Source organism: Moschus berezovskii, chromosome 5 (assembly GCF_049115385.1).
Source record: "Moschus berezovskii isolate FMDL1 chromosome 5, NW_MosBer_1.0, whole genome shotgun sequence".
Lineage (NCBI taxonomy): Eukaryota > Metazoa > Chordata > Mammalia > Artiodactyla > Moschidae > Moschus > Moschus berezovskii.
The window spans coordinates 81,226,129-81,248,423 of NC_142464.1; the positions used below are offsets into that span (position 1 = coordinate 81,226,129).

The following is a 22,295-nucleotide window of genomic DNA, read 5'->3' on the forward strand; positions in this document are numbered from 1 at the left end:
CAAGTCTTCTGACCTCATTGTTAACGATGAGTCTACACAAGCTTTTCACTTTTGATTTGTACCCACATCCAAACTGTTTTATTAGAAATCTGTGGTGAAAGTACCTGTTTTTCTTCTGAGCTGAGCTTTGGGAGATGTGAACTGATATGCAGCTCTCTGCTCTGAAAGCCCTTCTTCCTTCTCCTCCAAGCTCACCTGGCCTAGCTCTCTATCACAGCACTTACTATGGTGTCCATATACACCAGGCACTCCCACTGTTCGTCTACTCAACATACATAATGTCTTCTTTTAACAAATACTGAACACTATTTTTCATTAAAAGTGTAAAGATTGATAAGCTTGGATTTTCTGTTAAAAAATGAATAAAGATCAAAGTTTATAGAAATTTTGATACCTACCTAGATAATCTGAAATATGCTCAAATTCTGGTTTATTGGCAATAAGCTCTTCTTTTGTTGGTATGTTTATTCCCATGAAGCATGGATATCTAATTGGTGGTGAAGCTACGCGAATATGTACCTTGGGAAGAAATCATTTCATGCGTTCATTAGTTCGACATTCACTGGAAGAACAATTATGCAAAATTCTGTCACTGGCAAATGCAACATAAAATTGTTTTACAGAATATTTTAAAGACATATGGGCAGCAAAGCACACTACAAAATTTCTTTCAAAATAATAGGTAGAAAAAAATCATGTGACATACACACAAACCTCCAAGTGTTCAGTTAGAATTACTTTTAGAATTAACTTAAAGAACAACCAAGAATCCTACTTGAGCAGCCCTGATCTAGAACCTAAAGTGACCTGGACACAAATTTTGAAATGTTAGCCACTTGTAAAGGGTTCTTTATACACAGCTGCCTGTTTCTTTCTGTCATCTACTGACAAGGATATTTCTTTCTTCTGATCTCTCATTTCTCATTTATTACATTCCTAGGACCACCTTCATTTTTCTCTTCTAACACTTGAAAGGAACTTTTGCCTACCTCTTATTTTACCATTTTATTAGTAAAAAGAAAATAACACCTACCAGGATATAATTTTTTAAGAAGCCTTACTATTATAAAGAGCTACGTTTGTCTACTTTTTTTAATCTATCATTATTTTCTGACTTTTGTCAGGAAAATTTACAAAGCTATAATCAGTGTCCACATTTACTTTTTACCTTTCTTATAACAGCAAAGATTTCCCCATGTTTAGCAGTCTTTACAGTTTTTAATGGTTGCATTGTATTTAGTCATACTGATATATCAATTTACCAAATTATTTCCTGCTGGTAGATACATAAGCTATTTCCAGTTCTTGTATGTATTTGTGTCTTATTCTTTTTTTACTATAGTATGGGTGCCGAACTAACTTTACATTTCTTTGTCTTCATTACATGATTTACACAGAATTCCAAAGAGATTATCATAATCATAACTAGTCATTAAAGAAGGCTAGGAATCTTAAGCATAATTATGTTAGACTGTCATACTGCTTTCTATATCATTTTCTCCACAAAGGATTTTATTTCTAAATCTGATCAACTATTAGTAAATGACACATCTCATTTAGTAATATGAATTAGTGAAGTAGTTAGTTAGAATAAGCTTTGCGATTTGATAATATAACCCAATGTGTAAAATTATTACAGTAGGACTGCCTCTATATCTTCATAAAAAAAGTAATCAATATCCTACAAATTTAAAAGTATTCTATTTTGTGATTTGTTAGTTTTAAATTAGGTTTATAAAAATTTTAACATGAAATTTTACCGATTTTATCATATTGTAAATTATTGGTGCTTTAGGATAGGTGTTTTAATATTACTTACCTCTTTTGCACCAGATTCTTTGAGTAACTTGATTATGGGTGAGATGGTATTGCCTCTCACAATTGAATCGTCTACAAGAACTATTCTTTTTCCTTTAAAGTTGTCTGACAGTACTCCAAATTTTTTCGCAACACCAAGTTGTCTTAACCTCATGTTTGGCTGAATGAATGTTCTTCCCACATACCGGTTTTTACATAGCACCTCCACGTATGGAAGCCCACACTAACAGAGAAGGAAGAAAAGGACAATGAACAGCACACATATGGAGAACTTGAGGGCCCTGTTTTCTCTAGGTCATGCTTCCATTAGAACATGTATGTAAAAATTTTAAATGCAGTTATAATTCTGAGCTCGCCATCATCAGATTACAATCTTCCTTCACTATCTAAACTGTAGGGAAGACAAGGCAAAAACAAAAATTATCAAGTCTTCTACTTAGTGGGAAAACAATTCATTTTACTAGAATTTGTAATGTTTCTTTCTTATGTATTGTTATTTCTCTGTCTTGGAAGGAAACGCTAAAAATGTGAACACACGACAAAGAATAAACCACTAGGAGAAAAATCCAGATATTGTATGCATATTATTTCTTTAAAAAGTTCCTAAACTGAACTTCCCAACACAATGAATGTTGGGTATTATACCCCAGAATCACTATAATTATATAATCTATTTGGTTATGAAAAATACAGTTAAGCATAGTACTAAGAACATTATACAAAATTAAAAAAAATTGCTTTATTACTACCCACACTCAGAGGGAAACAATACACCAATGGCTTATGAAGGTACTTTATAATAAGTAAATATTACCACTAAACTCAATATATAGTATGATGTTATCTTTCTAAAATGAGGGGATCATTCTCCTAATCTTTGGGTGAATTTTTTGTGGATCCACTAATGAACTCCAGGAGTTGGTGATGGACAGGGAGGCCTGGCATACTGTGGTTCATGGGGTCACGAAGAGTTGAACACGACTGAGCAACTGAACTGAACTGAACTGAACTAAGAAACAGTACCACTAAATGAAAAGGCTGGAAAATAAGTAACTCTTGTAAAGAAACACTGTCTTTTTCCTTACTCATAAATTAATGAGTTTCTCTTTATATACATCGATTTCTAATCCCAGTGCTAAATAAGCAATTCACTGTGTGTTAATAAGAGAAAATACCTTTGTTGCATAACCAAGAGCAGCAGGTGTAGCGGATTCTGGGACAGTGCTAACCAAATCTGCATCCACGGGGGCTTCAATGGCCAGCTGCTGACCACAACGATATCTTACTGTGTAAACCATCTGGTCTAGAATATTTAGAAAAGGAAACAGATTTTTCCTTAGTATAATATAGTCCAGCATATCATTATTGTAAGAAACTAGCTTGTTAGAACTCTACAGAATTGAGTACCAAAAGAAAAGCAAGACAAAAAAACACTAAAGTGGAAACACATAAATCAGGGGGAATTCACTCTTTAAAAAAAAAAAAAAAATTAACCTTGGGATTTCCCTAGTGGTCCAGTGGTTAAGAATTCAACTTGCAATTCAGGCAACGAGGGTTCAATCGTGGGAACTAAGATCCCACGTGCTGCAGAGCAACTAAGCCCGTGCGCTCTGGAGCCTTCATGCCACAACCAGAGAGCCAGGTTGCTGCAACTACTGAAGCCACAACTAGACAGCCAGCATGCTGCAACTACTGAAGCTGGGGCACTACCCTTAGAGAGTGCATGCACCACAACAAAAGATCCCACATGACATAATGAAGATCCGAGGTGCCACAACTAGGGCCCAAGGCAGTCAAATAAATATAAGCAAGTTAACCAATTATTTTTAAAAAATTAACCTTAATACATAGCTAAAAATCATAATCTTTACTCCAAAAAGAAAAAAAATCTGACAGAGGAACTGTGGTCTTTTCATAACACGTAACTGTGCCTTCAAAGCCTTTGGGCTCAAGCACTTTCTTGTTTCAATGGGATAACAGATTTATATCAATAGTTAGAGATATTTTACTTACCTTCAAATATACTATCTGGTCTTGCAAAATAAACATATTCAAAGATACAGAAAGCCATTGCGTTTCCTTCAGACCTTGGTATAATATCAAGAGTTTGGACTTTATGTCTGGATATTTCCACAATTTCTCCAGGCAAGACTTCACGGTAATATCTTGGGAAACAATGTTAAAGGAGACTTGAAGTAAACCAGTCCTTAAGGCTAATTATCTATTATAAAGTGCACAGAGTCCCTTTCCTTATAAAGGAAAAAGGGTTCAGTTTAATATAAAGTCTATTGGCTTAAAAAAAAAAGTATTCCTCCAACAGTAATTTTTATAAATCTGCTACCCTACACTTGAATTTAGAATTAAAAAAAATAAAAGTCCTGCATTTTATTGATTTGTAATGGACTGAAGGTTAAAGAGAACATTTTTATCCTGGCCTAACTTTTTTGCTCATAACTACTCCTTGTTGAGGAGATTCTTCCTTTCTAAAATAAGTCTCACGGTATTTTGAAAACAAGATCCCTGTTCCAGGATGAGAAGGTACTACTGGCACGTCAGGGCTTCCCTAGTGGTTCTGTGGTAAAGAATCTGCCTGCCAAGGCAGGAGACATGTATTCGATCTCTGGGTTAGGAAGATGCCCTGGAGAAGGAAATGGCAATCCCCTCCACTATTCTTGCCTGGGAAATCCCAAGGACATAGAAGCCTGGTGGGCTACAGTCCGTGGGTTCAAAGAAGTCAGACATGACTTAGCAACTAAACCAGGACATTAATGTTAGTGCAACTGCTGAGCACAATGTACAAAAGAAACTGCATTTAAATGCATGTGTTCTTGTAGACATCAGAAGCAAAACTTTCATGTAAAATTTTTTTAATTGATATGGAAAAGCTGTTATGTTGAATAATACAAAATTTACCTTGCACCAATAGATAAAAAGCTACAAGATTCTGAAGACACCACCCATCCTTCCGTTTCTGATGGCTTTTTTTCTGTAAATCACAAGACAATCAATTCAGTTATTGAATTCAAGAAATTTAGAAGAGGCTGCCTATTTCAGAACAGTTAAACACCAATTTTATAAACAAAAGAACTCATACACTATCCATGACTATGACTTTAAGAACTCCTCATTTGACTAGTACCAAAAATAAGATCGCAAGCTTCCTTCAAACAAAATGATTTCACGGCTTGAATAAGACATCTAACAAGTCAAAAAGAAAATCACTGAAATCATACTGCACAAATGAAAAAGCTGAGCAAAGGATATGAATAGGCCGTTCAGGTAGGACAAAACAGGAATGCCCATTAAATATATTAAAAGTGGCTCACCCTCAGAAATACTCAAGGAAATGTACTTTAAAAACTAAGTGCCAAGACTTCCCTGACAGTCCAGTGGTTTAAAAGTCGGTGCTTCCAATACGAGGAGTACGAGTTCAATTACTGATCAGGGAACTAAGATCCCATGTCCTATCTGGAGTGGCTAAAAAAGAGGAAAAAAACTAAGTGCCACTTTTTTCTTTTTTACCTAGCCTTTTTATTCAATAAGTTCCTAATACCTAAAGATTTCAGGGTGTGCCAATAGTAGGACAATGACTTGGAAAAGCATTATGAAATTATTGTATTTCTTTTGAAGTTCATTACCTTTATCATTTATATCAGAAATAGGAATAAGACGACCAATGCATAGAGGACGATTTCCATAGGGATCTCGGACTGCATAAATCACATCTTTGTGCATTATAAGCAAAGAGTATGCCGTGGGTGCTTCCTTCATTAAATTTTTAATCCTGAAATCAATTAATTCAATGAATAATTTTCATTATAAAATTATAATAAAATACACATGCAAGACAAAGGTCTCATTATCACAGCTGCAAGCTCAGTCTACTTTTATAATTACCTTGCCACCCAGTCTGGGGTGTCATCTTGTTCCTGAGGCGGGGTATAAGCCAGTAGCTGGGTGATCATTTCACTATCAGAACTTGTTGACAGACCAATACCATGACGCAGAAGCTATTTAGAAAGGAGAAAAGTTGTAACCATTAGAGGGGAAGCTTCAACTCACCCTTCACCCAATAGCCTGCCATCACAGAAAGAGATCAGATATTGTGTGGATGCGGATATGAAATCCTGCATTCTACCAGTGGTGAAAGTGAAAGTGAAGTCACTCAGTCGTGTCCAACTCTTTGCAACCCCATGGACTGTAGCTTACCAGGCTCCTCCATCCATGGGATTTTCCAGGCAAGAGTACTGGAGTGGGTTGCCATTTCCTTCTCCACGGGATCTTCCCGACCCAGGGATCAAACCCGGGTCTCCCGCATTGCAGGCAGATGCTTTACCATCTGCACCACCAGGGAAGCCTATACCGATGGTAGGTATGTATATCTAATAATATACTGTATATCTACTGCTGGAGGCAATGGGAAGTCTCTGAAGCTTTTCAAACAGGAAAAAAAAAAGTGTTTTAGAAGGTATACAGGAAAGCCTTTGAAAACTAAGTTTGAAGGAATGTAGACCTGCAGGAGGTAGGTGAGGCAGGTGGAGACAGCATGAGGGTTTGGGATTGTAGTTCTAACTTTTTCAGTCCACTCCTGACAAATAGGACACGTTCCCATAAAAGTGGCATACTACAGTAGGAACTTTCAACCCAGGTTTGCTGGTGGTGGTGATGGTGGCTACCTACCCTCACTAATCAGCCCGGATGCAGTGAAATGTGCTGAGATGAAGTTGAGTACCTGCGTAATGGGTTAGGTCTAGAAATAATGAACAAAGTATTGTTTGGAATTGAACTTTTGGTGGTGATCTCTAAATAGTGAGTTTTAAAATAATTTTTACTTCATATTTATATTTTTGATTGAATAAAAAATCTGTTTTCATTTCATAGCAAAAAACTGTGTTATTACAATGACAATGCCAGAGCCTAAGAAGAGGGTAAGACAAAGTTCTGGGAATAATTACATCAATTTTCCAAATTACTATTCCAAAGCAATGCATCAGAATCACCTCAGGAGCATATTACACTGCAGATTAAGCAACCTCATTCCCACCCCAGACTCTGGGGGAAATATCTTAGAATTTGTAATGAGAACAAGTACTCCGGGTAATTCTGTTATAATTGTTCTTTGCAATTAGGAAACAGGTGGCAACAACAAGATAATACACTTTACCAAGATCCTCCATACTTCTTTTCAATAATTTATCACAATCATGAAAAAAGCATTAAAAAAACACAACCCTTACCTTTTTCCTTAAGCGAGCAGCATTAACTAATTCGCCATTATGTGCCACAGCTATTTTCCCATGAAGTGTTTCAACAACAAAGGGCTGGCAATTTTCTAATTCACAGTTTCCTGTAGTGGCATACCTTGTGTGTCCAATTCCAAGATTTGAAGTATATAATTTCTTCAAATTGTCTTCAGTAAATACGTGATTTACAAGACCCATTCCCTTGCAAAGTCAAAATAAAAGCTCATCTTAGGGAAAAAAACACTAGTAGCACTTTTATAAGCTTCTGCTCAGGCAATTCCAAATTAGAAAATGCAATTCACTTAATTTCCCCGTGCTTCAGAATTCTAATCTTTAAAAAAAAAAAAGACTAACCTAATTGTAAGAACTGCGAAGCATTAAAATATATATCTGAGGTGGAATTCATACAACAAAATCAATCATGCTTGTTTTATAAGATTGCTGTTTAGTCACTAAGTCGTGTCTGGCTCTTTTGCCATCTCATGGACTACAGCCCTCCAGGCTCCTCTGTCCATGGAATTCTCCAGGCAAGAATACTGGAGTGGGTAGCCAACCCCTTCTCTAGTGGATCTTCCTGACCCAGGGATTGAACCTGAGTCTCCTGCACTGCAGGCAGATTCTTTACCTACTGAGTCACCTGTTTCATAAGATACTTCTTGATAAAACATTGAAGAACAGATGTACTAAGTGGTAACATTTGTCAAATATAATCAACTAAATTATACTTTTAAATTCAAAGTATGTTAAAGTATTCAAATAAATGATAACTTGTCAATCTAGCAAATTATCACTGGGAGAGAAATGCACCACAGAAGAACAAATAAAAACGTTGACCCTTGAACAATACAGGCTTGGACTGAACAGGTCCACTTATTCATGGATTTTTTTCCAATAAATATATCAGAAGAGATTAGCACTGATATAAAAATACAGTGAACCATGTAGCCTAGAGTAAAAAATTTAAGAAACTGAATATGTCATGGATGCATAAAATATGTGTAGATACTAATCTATTTTTATCATTTACTACCATAAAAATATACAGAAACCTATTATAAAATGTTAACATTTATCAAAACTTATGCACACAAAAAACACAAACCATAACTGGTGCTATTTGCTTTTTCAAGAAATGTAAACAAGCACAGGGTGCAGTATTAAGTAATTGCATAAAATGAACTGTAGTCCATACTGCACTACTGAAATTATTTTGGAGCCACCTCCTGTTAATATTGTGGGGAGTTCAAGTGTTGCGAGTATCCACTTGAATGCAAGTATGCCATCTAATGTTAATCACCTCTGGGTGAGCCACTCATCTCTATATCAAGTTGCTTATTGCAGTGGAAAGTCTCCTCTCCCAGTTATTGTTTTTCTTCGTGTTTAGTGCAATACTTGTAAACCTTGAGTAACACCATGGAACTCATACAAAGTGATACTAGTGACATTGAAAGTGCTCTCAAGAAGTAAAGCCGTGATTTTACAAGAAAAAGTTGAATTGCTTGAGGTCTACTGTAGATTGTGGCCTACAGCTGTGGTGGCCCTGCCATTTCAAGATAAATGAATCCAGCATAAAGACCACTGTAAAAAAAAAAAAGAAAGGGAAACACATGAAGCCATTGTTGCAGCTATACCAGCTGGCACAAACACTTTGTGAAACACTCTTTTATCTCATATTGAAAATGCAGCAGTTAGGTGGGTTCAGGATTGCTAAAAGAAAGGCATACCTATTTAATAAGATTTGAGAAAAAGTGTAGTTATTTAAATGATGACAATGCAAAAGGAAGGATCTAAAGCTGGAGAATTAAATATCGGTGAAGGAAGGCTGGAGATTTTTAGGGAGAGGTTTGGTTTAAAAAATATCAAGATTTAAGGCCAGAAAGGATGGACTAACTCTCCTGTTTTATGCAAATGCAGTAGTGTTTATAATTAGGACTGCCCTTATCTACAAGTTTTGAACCCGTGAACCTTGAAGGGAAAGGATCAACAGCAGCTGCTAGTCTTCTAACTCATGGCTGAACCATAAAGCCTGCACAACATGAACTCTTTTTCTGGATTGATACCATTCATTGATGTTTTATTCCTGAATTCAGGAAATACCCTGCCAGTAAAGCACTGTTTTTTAAAGTTCTTTTGATATTGGGCAACGCCCTTGGCTACTCAGAACCCCATAAGTTCAACAGTGTTGAAGCCAAGTGGTCGAAGTGGTCTGCTTGCTCCCAAACACGACATCTCTAATTCAGCTTCAATGTCAGGGGATCATAAGGACTTTCAAGGCTCATTACACATGGTACTCTATGGAAAGGACTGTCAGTGCCATGGAAGACAACCCCAACAGAAAGAACGGCATGAAAGTCTGAAAGAATTACACCACTGAAGATGCCACTGTCATTTTTGAAAAAGCTGTAAAAGCCCTCAAGCCTGAGACAATAAATCCATGCCAGAGAAAACTGTGTCTAGAGGTTGTGCATGACTTCACAGGATTTACGATACAACTAATCAAGAAAATCATGAAAGAGACTGCAGATATGGCAAAAAAATAAAAATAACTGATGGAGATGAGTGCTTTCGAACCAGTGCCAGATGATGAGGAAGAAAACATGAAGAAAGCAGTGCCAGAAAACAAACTGACATCAGACAATCCAGCAGAAGGGTTCTGATTATTCAAGACTGCTTTTGACTTATTTTACAATATAGACCTTTCTATGGGCACTAAAACTAAAGCAAATGATAGAAGGACTGGTATTGTACAGAAACATTTTTAGAGAAGTAAAAGAGCAAGTAAGTGAGACAGAAATTATGATGTATCCATCAAGTTACACCCAGTGTGCCTGCCTCTCCTGCCTCCCCTCCCACCTCCACTATCTCCTTCCACACCTGAGACGGCAAAACCAACCTCTCCTCAGCCTACTCATTATGAACGATGACTACTAGGATGAAGAACTTTATGATGATCCACTTCAATTTAATGAACAGTGATTAATCATCATATTGAACAGTTAATAAAGTTATCTTATTGTGGATGTGTGAGAGGCTTTTTGTGAAAATCTAATAACTCTATGGTAAAAACCATATGAACATTTTTGTGTCAGTACCATTACCATCACCTAAGCAGTCAATGTGTAGAACATTATGTGCAAGACTGTTGTTAAAGTGGATAGCCCATCCTTCCATTGGCATAAAGTAATGATATTTTATAACAATTCACTTATTAGTGTATAGGATAGGCAACCATAAAGCAATCATACTGCTATTTCTTTGTTATCAATGCATGAATTGTTATACCCTAAAGAGGAATTTTTTCACATTATCTTTTCATTTTTGAGGTCTATGTTAGCAATAGGTATACCGTCTACAGTGTTCTGTACCAACTTAAGACTATACTAACGTAGATACCGACAACTTACATTATAAAAAGTCAACATAAGCTTATTGTATCAACAAAGACAATAGTGTACTATAATTTCTATTCCTTATGATTTTAATAATATTTTCTTTTCCCTAGCTTACTTTATTGTAGAACAATATATATAATACATATGACATACAAAATATGTTCCTGTACTATTAAAGGATCAACTATGCTTCTACATACAAATTATTTTTATTCAAAGTCCCCCACACCTCTATATACTAGCTGTCTTCTGACTATTGTTACCTTTATCATCAACACTTTTCAATGTTTAAATATACCTTGTGTGTTTTGAATGTTGGTATCGAATTTCCATCACTGGTCACAATACCAGCACTCTCCTGACCCCTGTGAATATAAAAAAGGTGTCAAACTGTTAAATTTACCCCATTGATAAATTTCTTAATGAATCTTATGGAACACACTTTTCTCAATAACATCCACGAACTCAGTCTGACAACACATTAAATGCTACTAGCACCAGTGCCACTTCTACTCATGATGATGACAATGATTAGAATAGCAGATGAGACTGAGTTATGACTAATAAGCCAGGCACTGTCTTAAGCATGTATATGAATGGTCCAATTTATTAGGCTTTCAAAACAATCCAACGAAGTAGTAACTATGATTACTATTCACATTTTACAGATAAGGACAACACTAAAGAAACAAAATTAACTCATCCAGTGTCACACACAGAATGGTGGCATGGCCAAGATTAGGACACAGACAACCTGACTTCAGACCTTGTGCTTGTAACCTCTGTAATAGGTGACCTCTAAATAAGGTTGAGTATGTAGATATAAATTAAAAGCCCCAAATAAAATAGCAGGTAAAATGTTTGTGGGTACTGGAATCATAAAATTTATATTTTTGTTTTGTTTTGCTTTTTTGCACTTCCCAAATTTCTTCTAACAAATAACTATCTCTTTTTTCATCAGAAAACAAATGCTGCTTCAAAAAGCCCTAAGCTGATCAGGCACTCTGTATCTTATTTCCTGACTTAGTGCTATTAGGTGAGGATACAGAGAAAGCCAGAAGCTAGGCTTCTAGCTCAGCAGGGTAACACACTGGTAAGACTTTAAAGGATCTGCACCACAATGGAGTATAAACTCAAAAGATAAACTAAAAACTCCACTGTTTAATAATTTTTAGTAGTTCTGAACAAGTGCTATAAATACTAGGTGTTTGTTAACAAATTTTTGTTCCAAAGACTATGTATCAGGGTAGAAATAAAACGTAAATCTCTACCATATATGTACATATACATTAACAATTACTAACATGATTTATTTGGTAGAAAGGATCTTTTCTAAAATTATAATAGGCATTTTAATGACAAGAGAAACTACAACATTAAATGCATTTGCAAAGTAAAAATCTAGAAAATTGTAAGTGAAGCAATTTTGCTAAATTACCAATGCATTAAATACTATGAACTATTATGCTGAAAACAGATAAGCATAATACTATACATCCTATACAACTGAATAATTTGTGACTTGAGATTAATTTATTTAGTGAAATCATGTGGTCTTCAGTTAACCAATGTCAGAAGAACTAAGTGATTCATACAGAGGGAAAAAAAATAACCTTAGTCACAAACCTTTACAGCAGAAAGAAACTCTGCCAACCATTTCCAAAACAAACAAGCAAAAAATCAACAATCATATAGTAAATTAGAAATAAACAAACACAAAAAAGGTTTTCTTTCCCTTTTGTCTCAAGGGTAATTTGTTCTTTAAAGCTGAAATGAGTAACCTTAGGGATCTTTTAGGTCCAGGCTTCTTTAATCAGGAAGCCTGCTTATTTGGCAGTTTCTCAAGTTACTCCCCTAGGGCAGCTTGAACCAGTTAAACTAGATCCTTTCAGCTCTTCACAGCTTATTGACAACCAGCCGTCTGGTTTCCTAGGAAACAAAACCTTGGCTAGAAATAGTGAATCATTTCCAGGTCACTTTCAACATGGAGAGTGGAGCAGGAAAGCACTGGACTGAGGAAGAGGTTAAAGCTTTGCTAAGTGTCTGGGCAGAAAAAAATATACGAAAACAACTTTATGGAACACTGAGAAATAAAGGAATATTTATTTACATTGCTAAAAGGCTGCGAGCACTAGGAGTATACAGAGATTGGAAACAGTGCCGGGCAAAGTACAAAAATCTCAAATATGAATACAGAACAGTTAAATATGCCCACAACTCTGGAGACAGCTCTAAAACTATGAAGTTCTTCCATGATTTGGATGCCATCCTGCAGTATGAACCTGCCATACCATTAACAGAGGAAGATGCAAATGACAGGTGCCTGGCAACGCTGAGCCCAAGTACAGCCCCAGAGACCACTGAAGGTAAAAAGAAAAAGTACCATTCTTTTGTTTTTACTTAACAAACCGTAAGAGAACCAGACTTCTGAGTCCATATGATAAATATAGCCTGAAATATCAAGGTTGAGAAAAACAACTGACCTGTATGTATATGCTATTTTGCACAAGGTAAAAATTAATTTTAAAAAATAATTGAAATAATGCCACCATTCAAAAAATCTCTAAAATAAAAAAACAAACACATTAAAATGGTACCAACTGCTAATGCCAACTGCTCCTTACTCGTGTTTGATATGGTTTTTTGAAAATGGATTGGGTTCTGAAAGTATTTTTAATCTTAATAAGTACTGAAAAAAATATATGTATTGCTCAACTGTTGTTTTCCCAGCTCCAAAATAAGACAGAACTTTCTGCTCTATATTAATGTTCCCACTTTCCTAAATTTATAAATGAAAGCACTAAAATACTAGTAACTGATAAAAATGTCATTACTAGTTTGGAAGAACATCTGCATTTTAACAGAAAGTAAAACAAACAGATTTGATAGGTTAAATTATTTATGATTAAATGATTTAAATACTGACATACCTTGAGGATATTGGGTGTTGGGTTCTAGATCTCTGCAATAAAGCAAATATCCCAACAAAGCCAAGTCATACAAACTTTTTGGACAGGGAAGTCTGACGTGCTGCAGTCCATGGGGTTGCAAAAAGTCAGACACGACTGAGAGACTGAACTGAACTGAGAGCATATAAAATTTATATTACACTATACTGTAGTCTAAAATATTGTACATACCTTAATTAAAAAATACTTAATTGCTACAAAACACTAACCATCATTTGAGCTAACAGTGAGTTGTAGTAGTTTTCATTTAAAAAAAAAATATTTATTCATTTATTTTGGCTGCACCAGGTCTTATTTGCTGCACTCATTATCTTTGATAGTTGAAGCACGTAAACTCTTAGTTTTGGCAGATGGGATCTAGTTCTCTGACCTGGGGTAGAACCCAGTCCCCCAGCCTCTGGACCACCAGGAAGTCCCAGAGTTGCTATTTTTAAGGGCAGAGTTGTTCAGTTCAAAAATCTGTGCTGTTGTGTGTGCTTATCTATGTCGTTTTCCCCCTCATATATGGTATAATCTACTACCTCTTCCCTGCTGCACAGCTTGTGGGGTCTTAGCTCCCAAACCAGGGACTGAACCCAGGCCCCAGCAGTGAAAGAGCCAAGGTCTAACCACTGGGACACCAGGGAATTTCCTACAACCAATTATCTTTTATCCAATTTAAAATTATGCCAGTAGGACAGACTATCAGAAGTTCAATTTCCAGTCAAGGTGTGGGGTATGATTACTTTGAACCATATTACTAAAGCAACTTCTTTCCAAAAGAACTGTACTTTAACAATGAAACTGTCCTTTTATAGAATGGGGTCGGGGGGAGGGACTTTGCTGATTTAATAAATAATGGAGTATGCTAATCTGGGGCTTCCCTAGTGGCTCAGTGGTAAAGAATCTGCCTGCAATGCAGCATACCAGGGTTTGATCCCTAATAGGGAAGATCCCCTGGAGAAGAAAATGGCAACCCACTCCAGTATTCTTGCCTGGAGAATCCCATGGACAGAGGAGCCGGGTGGGCTACAGTCCATGAGGTCACAAAGAGTTGGACATGACTGAGCAACTAACACTTATTTACTTACTACGCTAATCTAATAAATACATAGCCACATATAACAGTGTATGCAATCAATAACTGTTAATTTTTCATTTGTTTAATTAAAAGTGCTGTGGAACATTTTATATATATTTATTCAATTTCATGAACTGACTGTTCACATCAGTTGAGGTCTTAGAAAAATTTACATGACCTCCTTTCACCTTACAATTTTGGCTGATTTTTATTTAACCCACAAAAGTCAAAAGTTTTAACATAGTCAAACAGCTTCTTTTCTAAGGCTTTAAGTGAAGTGAAGTGAAAGTCTCTCAGTAATGATCGACTCTTTGCGACCCCATGGACTATACAGTCCATGGAATTCTCTAGGCCAGAATACTGGAGTGGGTAGCCTTTTCCCTTCTCCAGGGAATCTTCCCAACCCAGGGATCAAACCCAGGTCTCCCACGTTGCAGGCAGATTCTTTACCAGCTGAGCCACAAGGGAAGCCCTTTCAAGGCCGAGAGAGCCCTTCTTTCTCCAATTCTGATTCATTTATGACATCTTCTGGTTTTTCTATGGTGGAACCAGCAGAATTTTTATTGGTGTATGGTAAAAAGATGGCAAGGAAGTGAATGTGTGTTTTCTACTGGTGGGATCAACCTGTTTCATACTAGGGGTCCTCTTTCAAGGACAGAGGATCTGGTCCCTTTTGTTAGGCAGCAGGTAGCCTGACTAAGCCTTGGGAAAGGACTCTAAGAGACTTCATCTTCTAAAAACTATAATCATCCTCAATCTCAGAATACCTTTGGCCTACTGCTGCTGTATCAAATTCCTTCAGTGACCAATTTCCACTCTTTCCCTTTTCTTACTGTATACAAATGCATTAAGAATAATGATTTAATGGTTTCAACTTAAAATCTCCACGGTGTGGGTCCCCTGCATACAATTTTGGGATTCTTGCTAGGAATGATCAACCTGAGGGAAAAAAATTTCCTGAAGAAGGTGGAGAGAGATATTTCCTTTTTGCCCCCACCTGTATGCTCAGCTCTAAGACCTTTTCAATAAGCAGAAGCAGGCCCTAAAGCAGATAAAAGAATAGTAAGCCCTACCTTTCCTTGCTGTTCTCATCAAACTCAGTCGATAAATTACCTGAGGATGTCAGTATCTTTTCTTCTTCTCTCTATAAAGACAGTTCTTATGTAATTTAAGATTTTTATTTTCCATATTCCCAACTAAATAAAAAACATTCCCTAACTACAACTTAGCCTCAAATAATTGTGAAACTCAATTTTAAAATGACAATTTTTAAAATTATGTGCATGTGCTAAGTTCTTCAGTCATATCTGACTCTGTGTGACTCCATGTACTGTAGCCCACCAGACTCCCCTGTCATATGGGATTCTCAAGGCAAGAATACTGGAGTGGGTTGCCATGTCCTCCTCCAGGGGATCTTCCTGACCCAGGGAGTGAACCCATGTCTCTTACTGTCTCCTGTACTGGCAGGTGGGTTCTTCACCACTAGTGACACCTGGGAAGCCCTTTTAAATTTATGTAACTATGCCACTTTAATTGAATTATGGGCTTCCCTTGTAGCTCAGTCCGTAAAGAATCTGCCTGCAATGCAGGAGATCTGGGTTTGATTCCTGGGTCGGGAAAATTCCCTGGAGAAGGAAATGGCAACTCACTCCAGTATTCTTTCCTGGAGAATCCCATGGACAGAGGAACCTAGTTGGTTCCCAGTTCATGGGGTTGCAAAAGTGGGACATGACTTAGCGACTAAACCACCATGCCACTTGAAATCATTGAGACTTCCCTTATTTTTCACTTGTTTTTCTCTTTTAATATAAGAATCCCCAATATAATCTTTAAGATGATAAACAGTATTCCTTTTCTTATCTTTAATGGAATACCTTGTAACTATAATGATAGTGATTTTAAATGAATGTTTATGATATTAAAATCATACCTAACATTTGATCTCATTCATGTAAAATATAATGCTAATTCTGTTACTCAGTAAAACACCATTAGAAAAACATGGGAGAAGGCAATGGCACCCTACTCCAGTACTCTTGGCTGGAAAATCCCATGGACGGAGGAGCCTGGTAGGCTGCAGTCCATTGGGTGGCTAAGAGTCAGACACAACTGAAGTGACGCAGCAGCAGCAGAAAAACATGTGGAAATGATATAAACAAAGAGGGACATCTTCATCTTTAAGGTTGGCAGGGTTCTTTTATTTTATCGCATTGCAGGATTTCTCTTTCACATTACTAGTATCACTTAAAGGGCCTACTATGTTGAGGCACCTAAAATACAAAAATGAAAAAATATCTCATTTTAAAGATATAATTTAACTTGAAAACTAACTGCAACCATCCTCAGAAACTTCAGTGCTAGGGGATGCTCAAAATGTCAACAGAATGGAGGAAGTTAGGTTTCTCTTTATATACATAGATATTTAAACCATATTTTACCACTATTATAAAAAACCTCTATCATAAATCTATGATCCTTCATGAATATGATCATATTCAACTGAAACTATTAGCATTATCAGTTGTTAATCCAATTTTAATTTTCCTTGGCACTTTTTTCTAAAAGGAATTCTCTCTTTCCAGGCAAAATGTCAGTTACATCAGAAGACAAGGAAGACATCTCAGGAAATCCTTTACTTTTGGTTTCTCAAGTCAGACCAATGGAACTAGGTAGGTATGGTACAGGTTGCTCAAAAATATAATGAAACTGATCTACATCAAATTGGAAAGTAAGACTGATATCAAACCTGAGAAAATGGGTGATTTTTTTCCTGGTAGAAATACTTTGGAAATATTAGCTTCAAATCCCCAGTCTTTATGCTTTAAATATAGTGAGGAATCTGATGGCCAAAATTACACATAGTAAGTGTGGTACGTAATATTTAATGAGCATATGACTTCAGCTATCCTGGAGGCTAAGAAAAGTAGAACTTTACATTTGAAAGTAAATAATATAAAATCCATAATGAAGTCAAGGATGATTTTATTCACCCAAAAAGTCAACATAAGTCCCATTCTTGCTTATAAATTCTTACTGAAAGTTAATGCAAGTGAGGAAAAGTGCTCACTTGATTTAAGATGAAAAACATCTTAAATTTAAAACATCTTTAAAAATTTTTAAAATAAGAACATCTTAAAATTAAATTAACATTTAAGATTAAAAACATCTTAAAACAAAGACATTAAATACAGCACATAATAAAACACCTCCATACCCAGGTAAATACTGTGGTATTTTTTTTTTTAGTGACTAATGTTATAGATGCTGAGGTCCAAACCACCTTTTTATTAAACATGAAATCTGAGTAAAATAATATGGTTGTGAAATAACCAATGTAATGTCAAGAAATTCCATTATCATAAAATAAGTTGCAAAACTGTGCAGAGATCTAACACAAAGTTATTAAAGGATTTATAACTAAGTGGAGACATTCTGCCTAATGCATTATGAAATTTCTGGCACAATTCTTTTCATTAAAAGGATATAATACTTCACTTAAAATGGCATTTGGTCTTTAACCAATGGGACATCTTTTATTTTCACAAAGAGTTAAGAAGCACCGATTATTAATGTGCTTCTTCTAAGCCCTTCATTCATGAATAGTCTTGGCTCTCAATCCTGAACTGCACACTAGAATCACAATCTGGGGATAAAGAATGGGGGCAGTGGTTTATAAAGGCTTCCCCAGGAGATTCTGACATGGAGCAAATGGGAATCATTAGATACAGAAAAGGCATGGGAGGAGATAAATTGCTCACACTTACGGAAAAATTGTTTTCAACAAGCTGCTTTATACATAATTATATTGCTTTAAAGAAGTAAATATTACAAAATTATATATTCAGCTTTCACTATACACTGACATTAATCCCACATACTAAAGGAGCAGAATGGAAGAGAAAGAAATGCTAAAGAAGAAAGATGATCAAGATGTAACTAATTAAAAATACAACTTTATTAAAGTCAGTCACCATCACAATAAGGAATAGATTCACGTTCTGTACTTTGATTTCCCAACTAGTTTAAGACAAAAGTTACACTACAATTTGCATTCCATCTCCCATAGAGAAAATTACTGTGTTTAGTAATGTTGCATCCAACTATTTATCTTGTCTGATATATGTAACCCATGTATCTCTTTCCCTCCCCACCCAATACAGGTGACTCTACAGCAATAATGGAACCCCCTAATAATCCAACTGTCATTCCAACTGTAGCAAATGAAGGAGGAAAACACTGGACTGTGCCAGAAGTCAGGGCTCTAATAGGCATCTGGTCTGATCAAGGAATACAACAACAACTGGAGGGAACAATGAGAAATAAAAGGATATTTGAACAAATTGCTGCCGAGCTTCAGAAACTTGGAATAGAGAGAGATTGGAAGCAGTGCAGAACAAAGTATAAAAACTTAAAACATGAATACAAGATTGTAAGAACGGCTAGAGACCTAGGCATGGCTAAAAGCATGAAATTTTTTACTGAGTTGGATGCTATTCTGGGACACAAGAAAACAGAAAACTCACAACAGGAATCCCAAGATGAAGAGCAAGCCACAGGATGTGCCCATGTAAAGATGGAAGAGGATCAGACAGGTAGGAAACCAAAGAAAAGTAATCTTAACATCATGCTACCATATAAAAAAAGTCAATAACCTGAATATAGTCTAAGGTAAATGGCAACCCACTCCAGTACTCTTGCCTCGAAAATCCCATGGATGGAGGAGCCTGGTGGGCTGTAGTCCATGGGGTCGCTAAGAGTCAGACATGACTGAAGTGACTTAGGCAGCAGTCTAAGGTAAATAGGTTTTGCTAAATGAGATTCAACAAGCTAACTGCTCAATTTATCATGCAACAGATTTGATGCAAATTTGATCAGAACACAGAATGGTACAGTTACACAAAACAAGGAAAGAAAATTGGATTTCTAGAAGTTTAAAAAGATCAGTTTTACAGAAGCAAAAATAAAATTCTTGATGGCAGAAATTAAAAAAATAATTTTCGTATCAGTTGTGGTAAAATTGTGAGTAAACAGAAAAAGTGCATTGAAAAACTCAGAAAAATACAAAACCTGTGAGAATGTGAGTTCTTCTAGGATACATCATAAAATTCTTCAAAATGAGTTTAACCTAAAGAATTGAGATGCAATATACACAAAGACATGACTCCATGAAATAAACTGCATGAGTTCTAGGCCAGGAGTCAGGAAATACAAGTTCTACCTCAGTCTCTGTGAAACTCTGAACTCAGGAGTACCTCCTTCAGATTTGCTATGTAAAATGGTGGAATGGACGAGATGTTATTAAAGACCTCGAGTGGCCACAGTGTTTCTAGATCGTAATATCAGCCTTAAATGATACAGTCTTAATTCTTTATTTTTATTCTTAATTAGAGGATAATTACTTTACAATATTATGATAGTTTCTGCCATACATCAACATGAATGAAGTCCTAATCCCTAAAAGTATAAGTGGGAAAAAGAGGGAAATGACAAAAAGTTAGGATTGGGAATGGTGGTGAGAAGTAAGTCCTAAAATGTTTCACTAGTAGACAAGGAAAGAAACTGGTCTGCTGGAGAACTATACATCTCCCCCATTGAAATTAAAATGTAAAATAACTAGTGATCAAGTAGCCCAAAAGCAATGGCATGACTGTGTTCATAGAGTAACTATTGGAGATGCAGGTGAACATAATCTTGTCAGTTCTATGTCAAGACCCAGTTAGAGACTTATAACACCAGATGTTTATAGTGACCTAAGACTAAAATATGTTTAAGGATGGGGAATCTAACTACAGAAAAATAAACAACCAGAGTTTTTAGTATCAAGTTCACTCTTAAAGGGAAAATACTCTATTAGAGCTTAAAATACAGTTCTAAACGTAAATAAAAAACACACCACCATATATCCCACTGTGTTCATAGTTATTGCTGGAGATGCAGCTGAAGATGACTTGGTCAGTAATATGTTAGAAGACCTAAGAGAGACAGATAAGAGACAAAGCCCTTGCACAGGTAAAACAATTATCCTGCTTTTATGTGTGTGTGTATGTAATGAAATACATGTTATTATAAGATGCTGCTACCGATTCAATTATGTCACTCCCAAACTCATCTGTTGAAACCCCAATCCCCACTGTTACTACATTGGGAGATGGGGCCTTTGGGAGAAAATTAGGTTTAGATGAGGTCATAATGGTGAGGCCTGCAGTATTATGATGGTTTAATATACTTCTATACATTGGGCTTCCCAGGTGGCTCAGTGGTAAAGAAACCGCCTGCCAGTGAAGCAGAGGCAAAACACGTCAGTTTGATCCCTAGGTCAAGAAGATTCCCTTGAAGAGGGCAGGGAAACCGACTCCAGTATTCTTGCCTGGAAAAATCTCACAGTCAGAGGAGCCTGGCGGGCTACAGTCTATAGTGTTGCAAAGAGTTGGACATGACTGAACACACACATACCCATTATATACATTATATAATAGCCACAACATCTAACATGTTATTATAAGAACATATACAAGTATAACATTATACAGTATTGCTGGATAATATTCACATTTCCAAAATGCAGAAATGGAAGGTGGAAATTAATGACAGTGAAATTCCCTGTGGCTGCTGCTGATAGCAGCATCGGCATCATCTAGGAACTCATTCAAAATGCAAATTCTTGGGCCCCCTCCAGAACCAGAAATTGGGGGTGAGTTCCAGCAGTCCAATATGTATTTAGGTGATTCTGATACATGTTGAAGCTTGAGCACCACTGCCCTGTGGTATAGGGCACTTAGGGAATGCAAAGTGTGTTTCCTCTCTGATAGTTTGCCTTTTAGACAAACCAAAATTGAGGGAAGGGGGGTGACCAAGCTCCTAAGCAGAAGCCCAGCCATCATAGATCTTGTGCTAGTCTTTAAGTGCAAAGCTTCATGCAGCATTGAAAAGTTTAAAAACCAATTCTGATCCAAAAACCAGGTGCCCCACAGTCTTGGCAAACTTCACATTAAAAGCTCAATGGGAGAAAAGGAAAGCAGCTAGAACACTGACAGGTGAAAATGGAGAGAAATAAGGAGACTAACCAAACAGGAATGTGCAGCTGACTAGTTGGACAACAAAGGTAAACAAACCTCTGTGCTCCTAAGGATTCTAAAGGAATAACTGCAATGACCCTTTGTCATTGGAAGTTAAAATCAGATTACCACATACAGTGTTTAATAAGAAAGAAAGATTTCCATGAAAAAAGTTTAAAAACTTTAGAATATTTTTTATGATTTTTAAATCTTAAAAATTTTTTTAAAGATTATTCAAAAAAATTCAGAAGATTAAAGCTTGTTAGTCCTCTGGAGAACTCACTTAAATACAACACCTCAGTATAACTTCTTTTATGTAAAAGGAAAATATTAAGCCAGATGTAAACTGACAGGTTTTAAAAAATGGTACGTTTACATGTTGGTATGGAATATATCTAGAAAATATGAAACAGGATATTTACAGTCATTCTAGAAATAATGGTATTTTAAACTTTCAAATGAATATAAAAGTAAAGGTATAAACCCACATAGATCCCAGCAGCTAAATATGTAAGAAAACACTTTATATATACTTCATGATGCACAAGTTGCTAGTCCACTACTTGGAAGACTGTTATGTTAAGCTTAAAGACATGGATATCTATCTTTAGAAAAAAATCAGGTCAATAGGTAGAGGTTGGCTCATTTTGTTTTTATGTGCTTAGTTGCCCAGTCATGTCTGACTCTGCAACCCCATGGACTGTAGCCTGCCAGGCTTCTCTGTCCATGAGGATTCGCTAGGCAAGAATACTAGAGTG

General features: G+C 36.2%; 2 protein-coding genes across 4 annotated transcripts in view; one reads left to right on the top strand and one right to left on the bottom strand.

The window, feature by feature from the left end:
• Positions 1-22,295, bottom strand: part of PPAT (phosphoribosyl pyrophosphate amidotransferase) — a 38,317-nt gene that overhangs the window by 3,172 nt on the left and 12,850 nt on the right. The window contains exons 2-10 of one of the 2 annotated variants that reach the window (XM_055434416.2): positions 10,752-10,818; positions 7,056-7,262; positions 5,716-5,828; positions 5,457-5,602; positions 4,732-4,804; positions 3,832-3,983; positions 2,994-3,121; positions 1,820-2,041; positions 399-519 (exon numbers count right to left, since the gene is read on the bottom strand). In XM_055434416.2, the coding sequence (XP_055290391.2) occupies positions 399-519; positions 1,820-2,041; positions 2,994-3,121; positions 3,832-3,983; positions 4,732-4,804; positions 5,457-5,602; positions 5,716-5,828; positions 7,056-7,262; positions 10,752-10,818 (1,229 nt within the window). The remainder of the gene's footprint in view (positions 1-398; positions 520-1,819; positions 2,042-2,993; positions 3,122-3,831; positions 3,984-4,731; positions 4,805-5,456; positions 5,603-5,715; positions 5,829-7,055; positions 7,263-10,751; positions 10,819-22,295) is intronic. The other variant, XM_088836357.1, reaches the window with a different exon arrangement.
• Positions 12,437-22,295, top strand: part of PAICS (phosphoribosylaminoimidazole carboxylase and phosphoribosylaminoimidazolesuccinocarboxamide synthase) — a 42,912-nt gene continuing 33,053 nt past the window's right edge. Inside the window, exons 1-4 of one of the 2 annotated variants that reach the window (XM_055434414.2) lie at positions 12,437-12,819; positions 17,065-17,151; positions 18,643-19,074; positions 20,402-20,491. In XM_055434414.2, the coding sequence (XP_055290389.1) occupies positions 12,438-12,819; positions 17,065-17,151; positions 18,643-19,074; positions 20,402-20,491 (991 nt within the window). In that variant the 5' untranslated portion in view covers position 12,437. The remainder of the gene's footprint in view (positions 12,820-17,064; positions 17,152-18,642; positions 19,075-20,401; positions 20,492-22,295) is intronic. The other variant, XM_088836354.1, reaches the window with a different exon arrangement.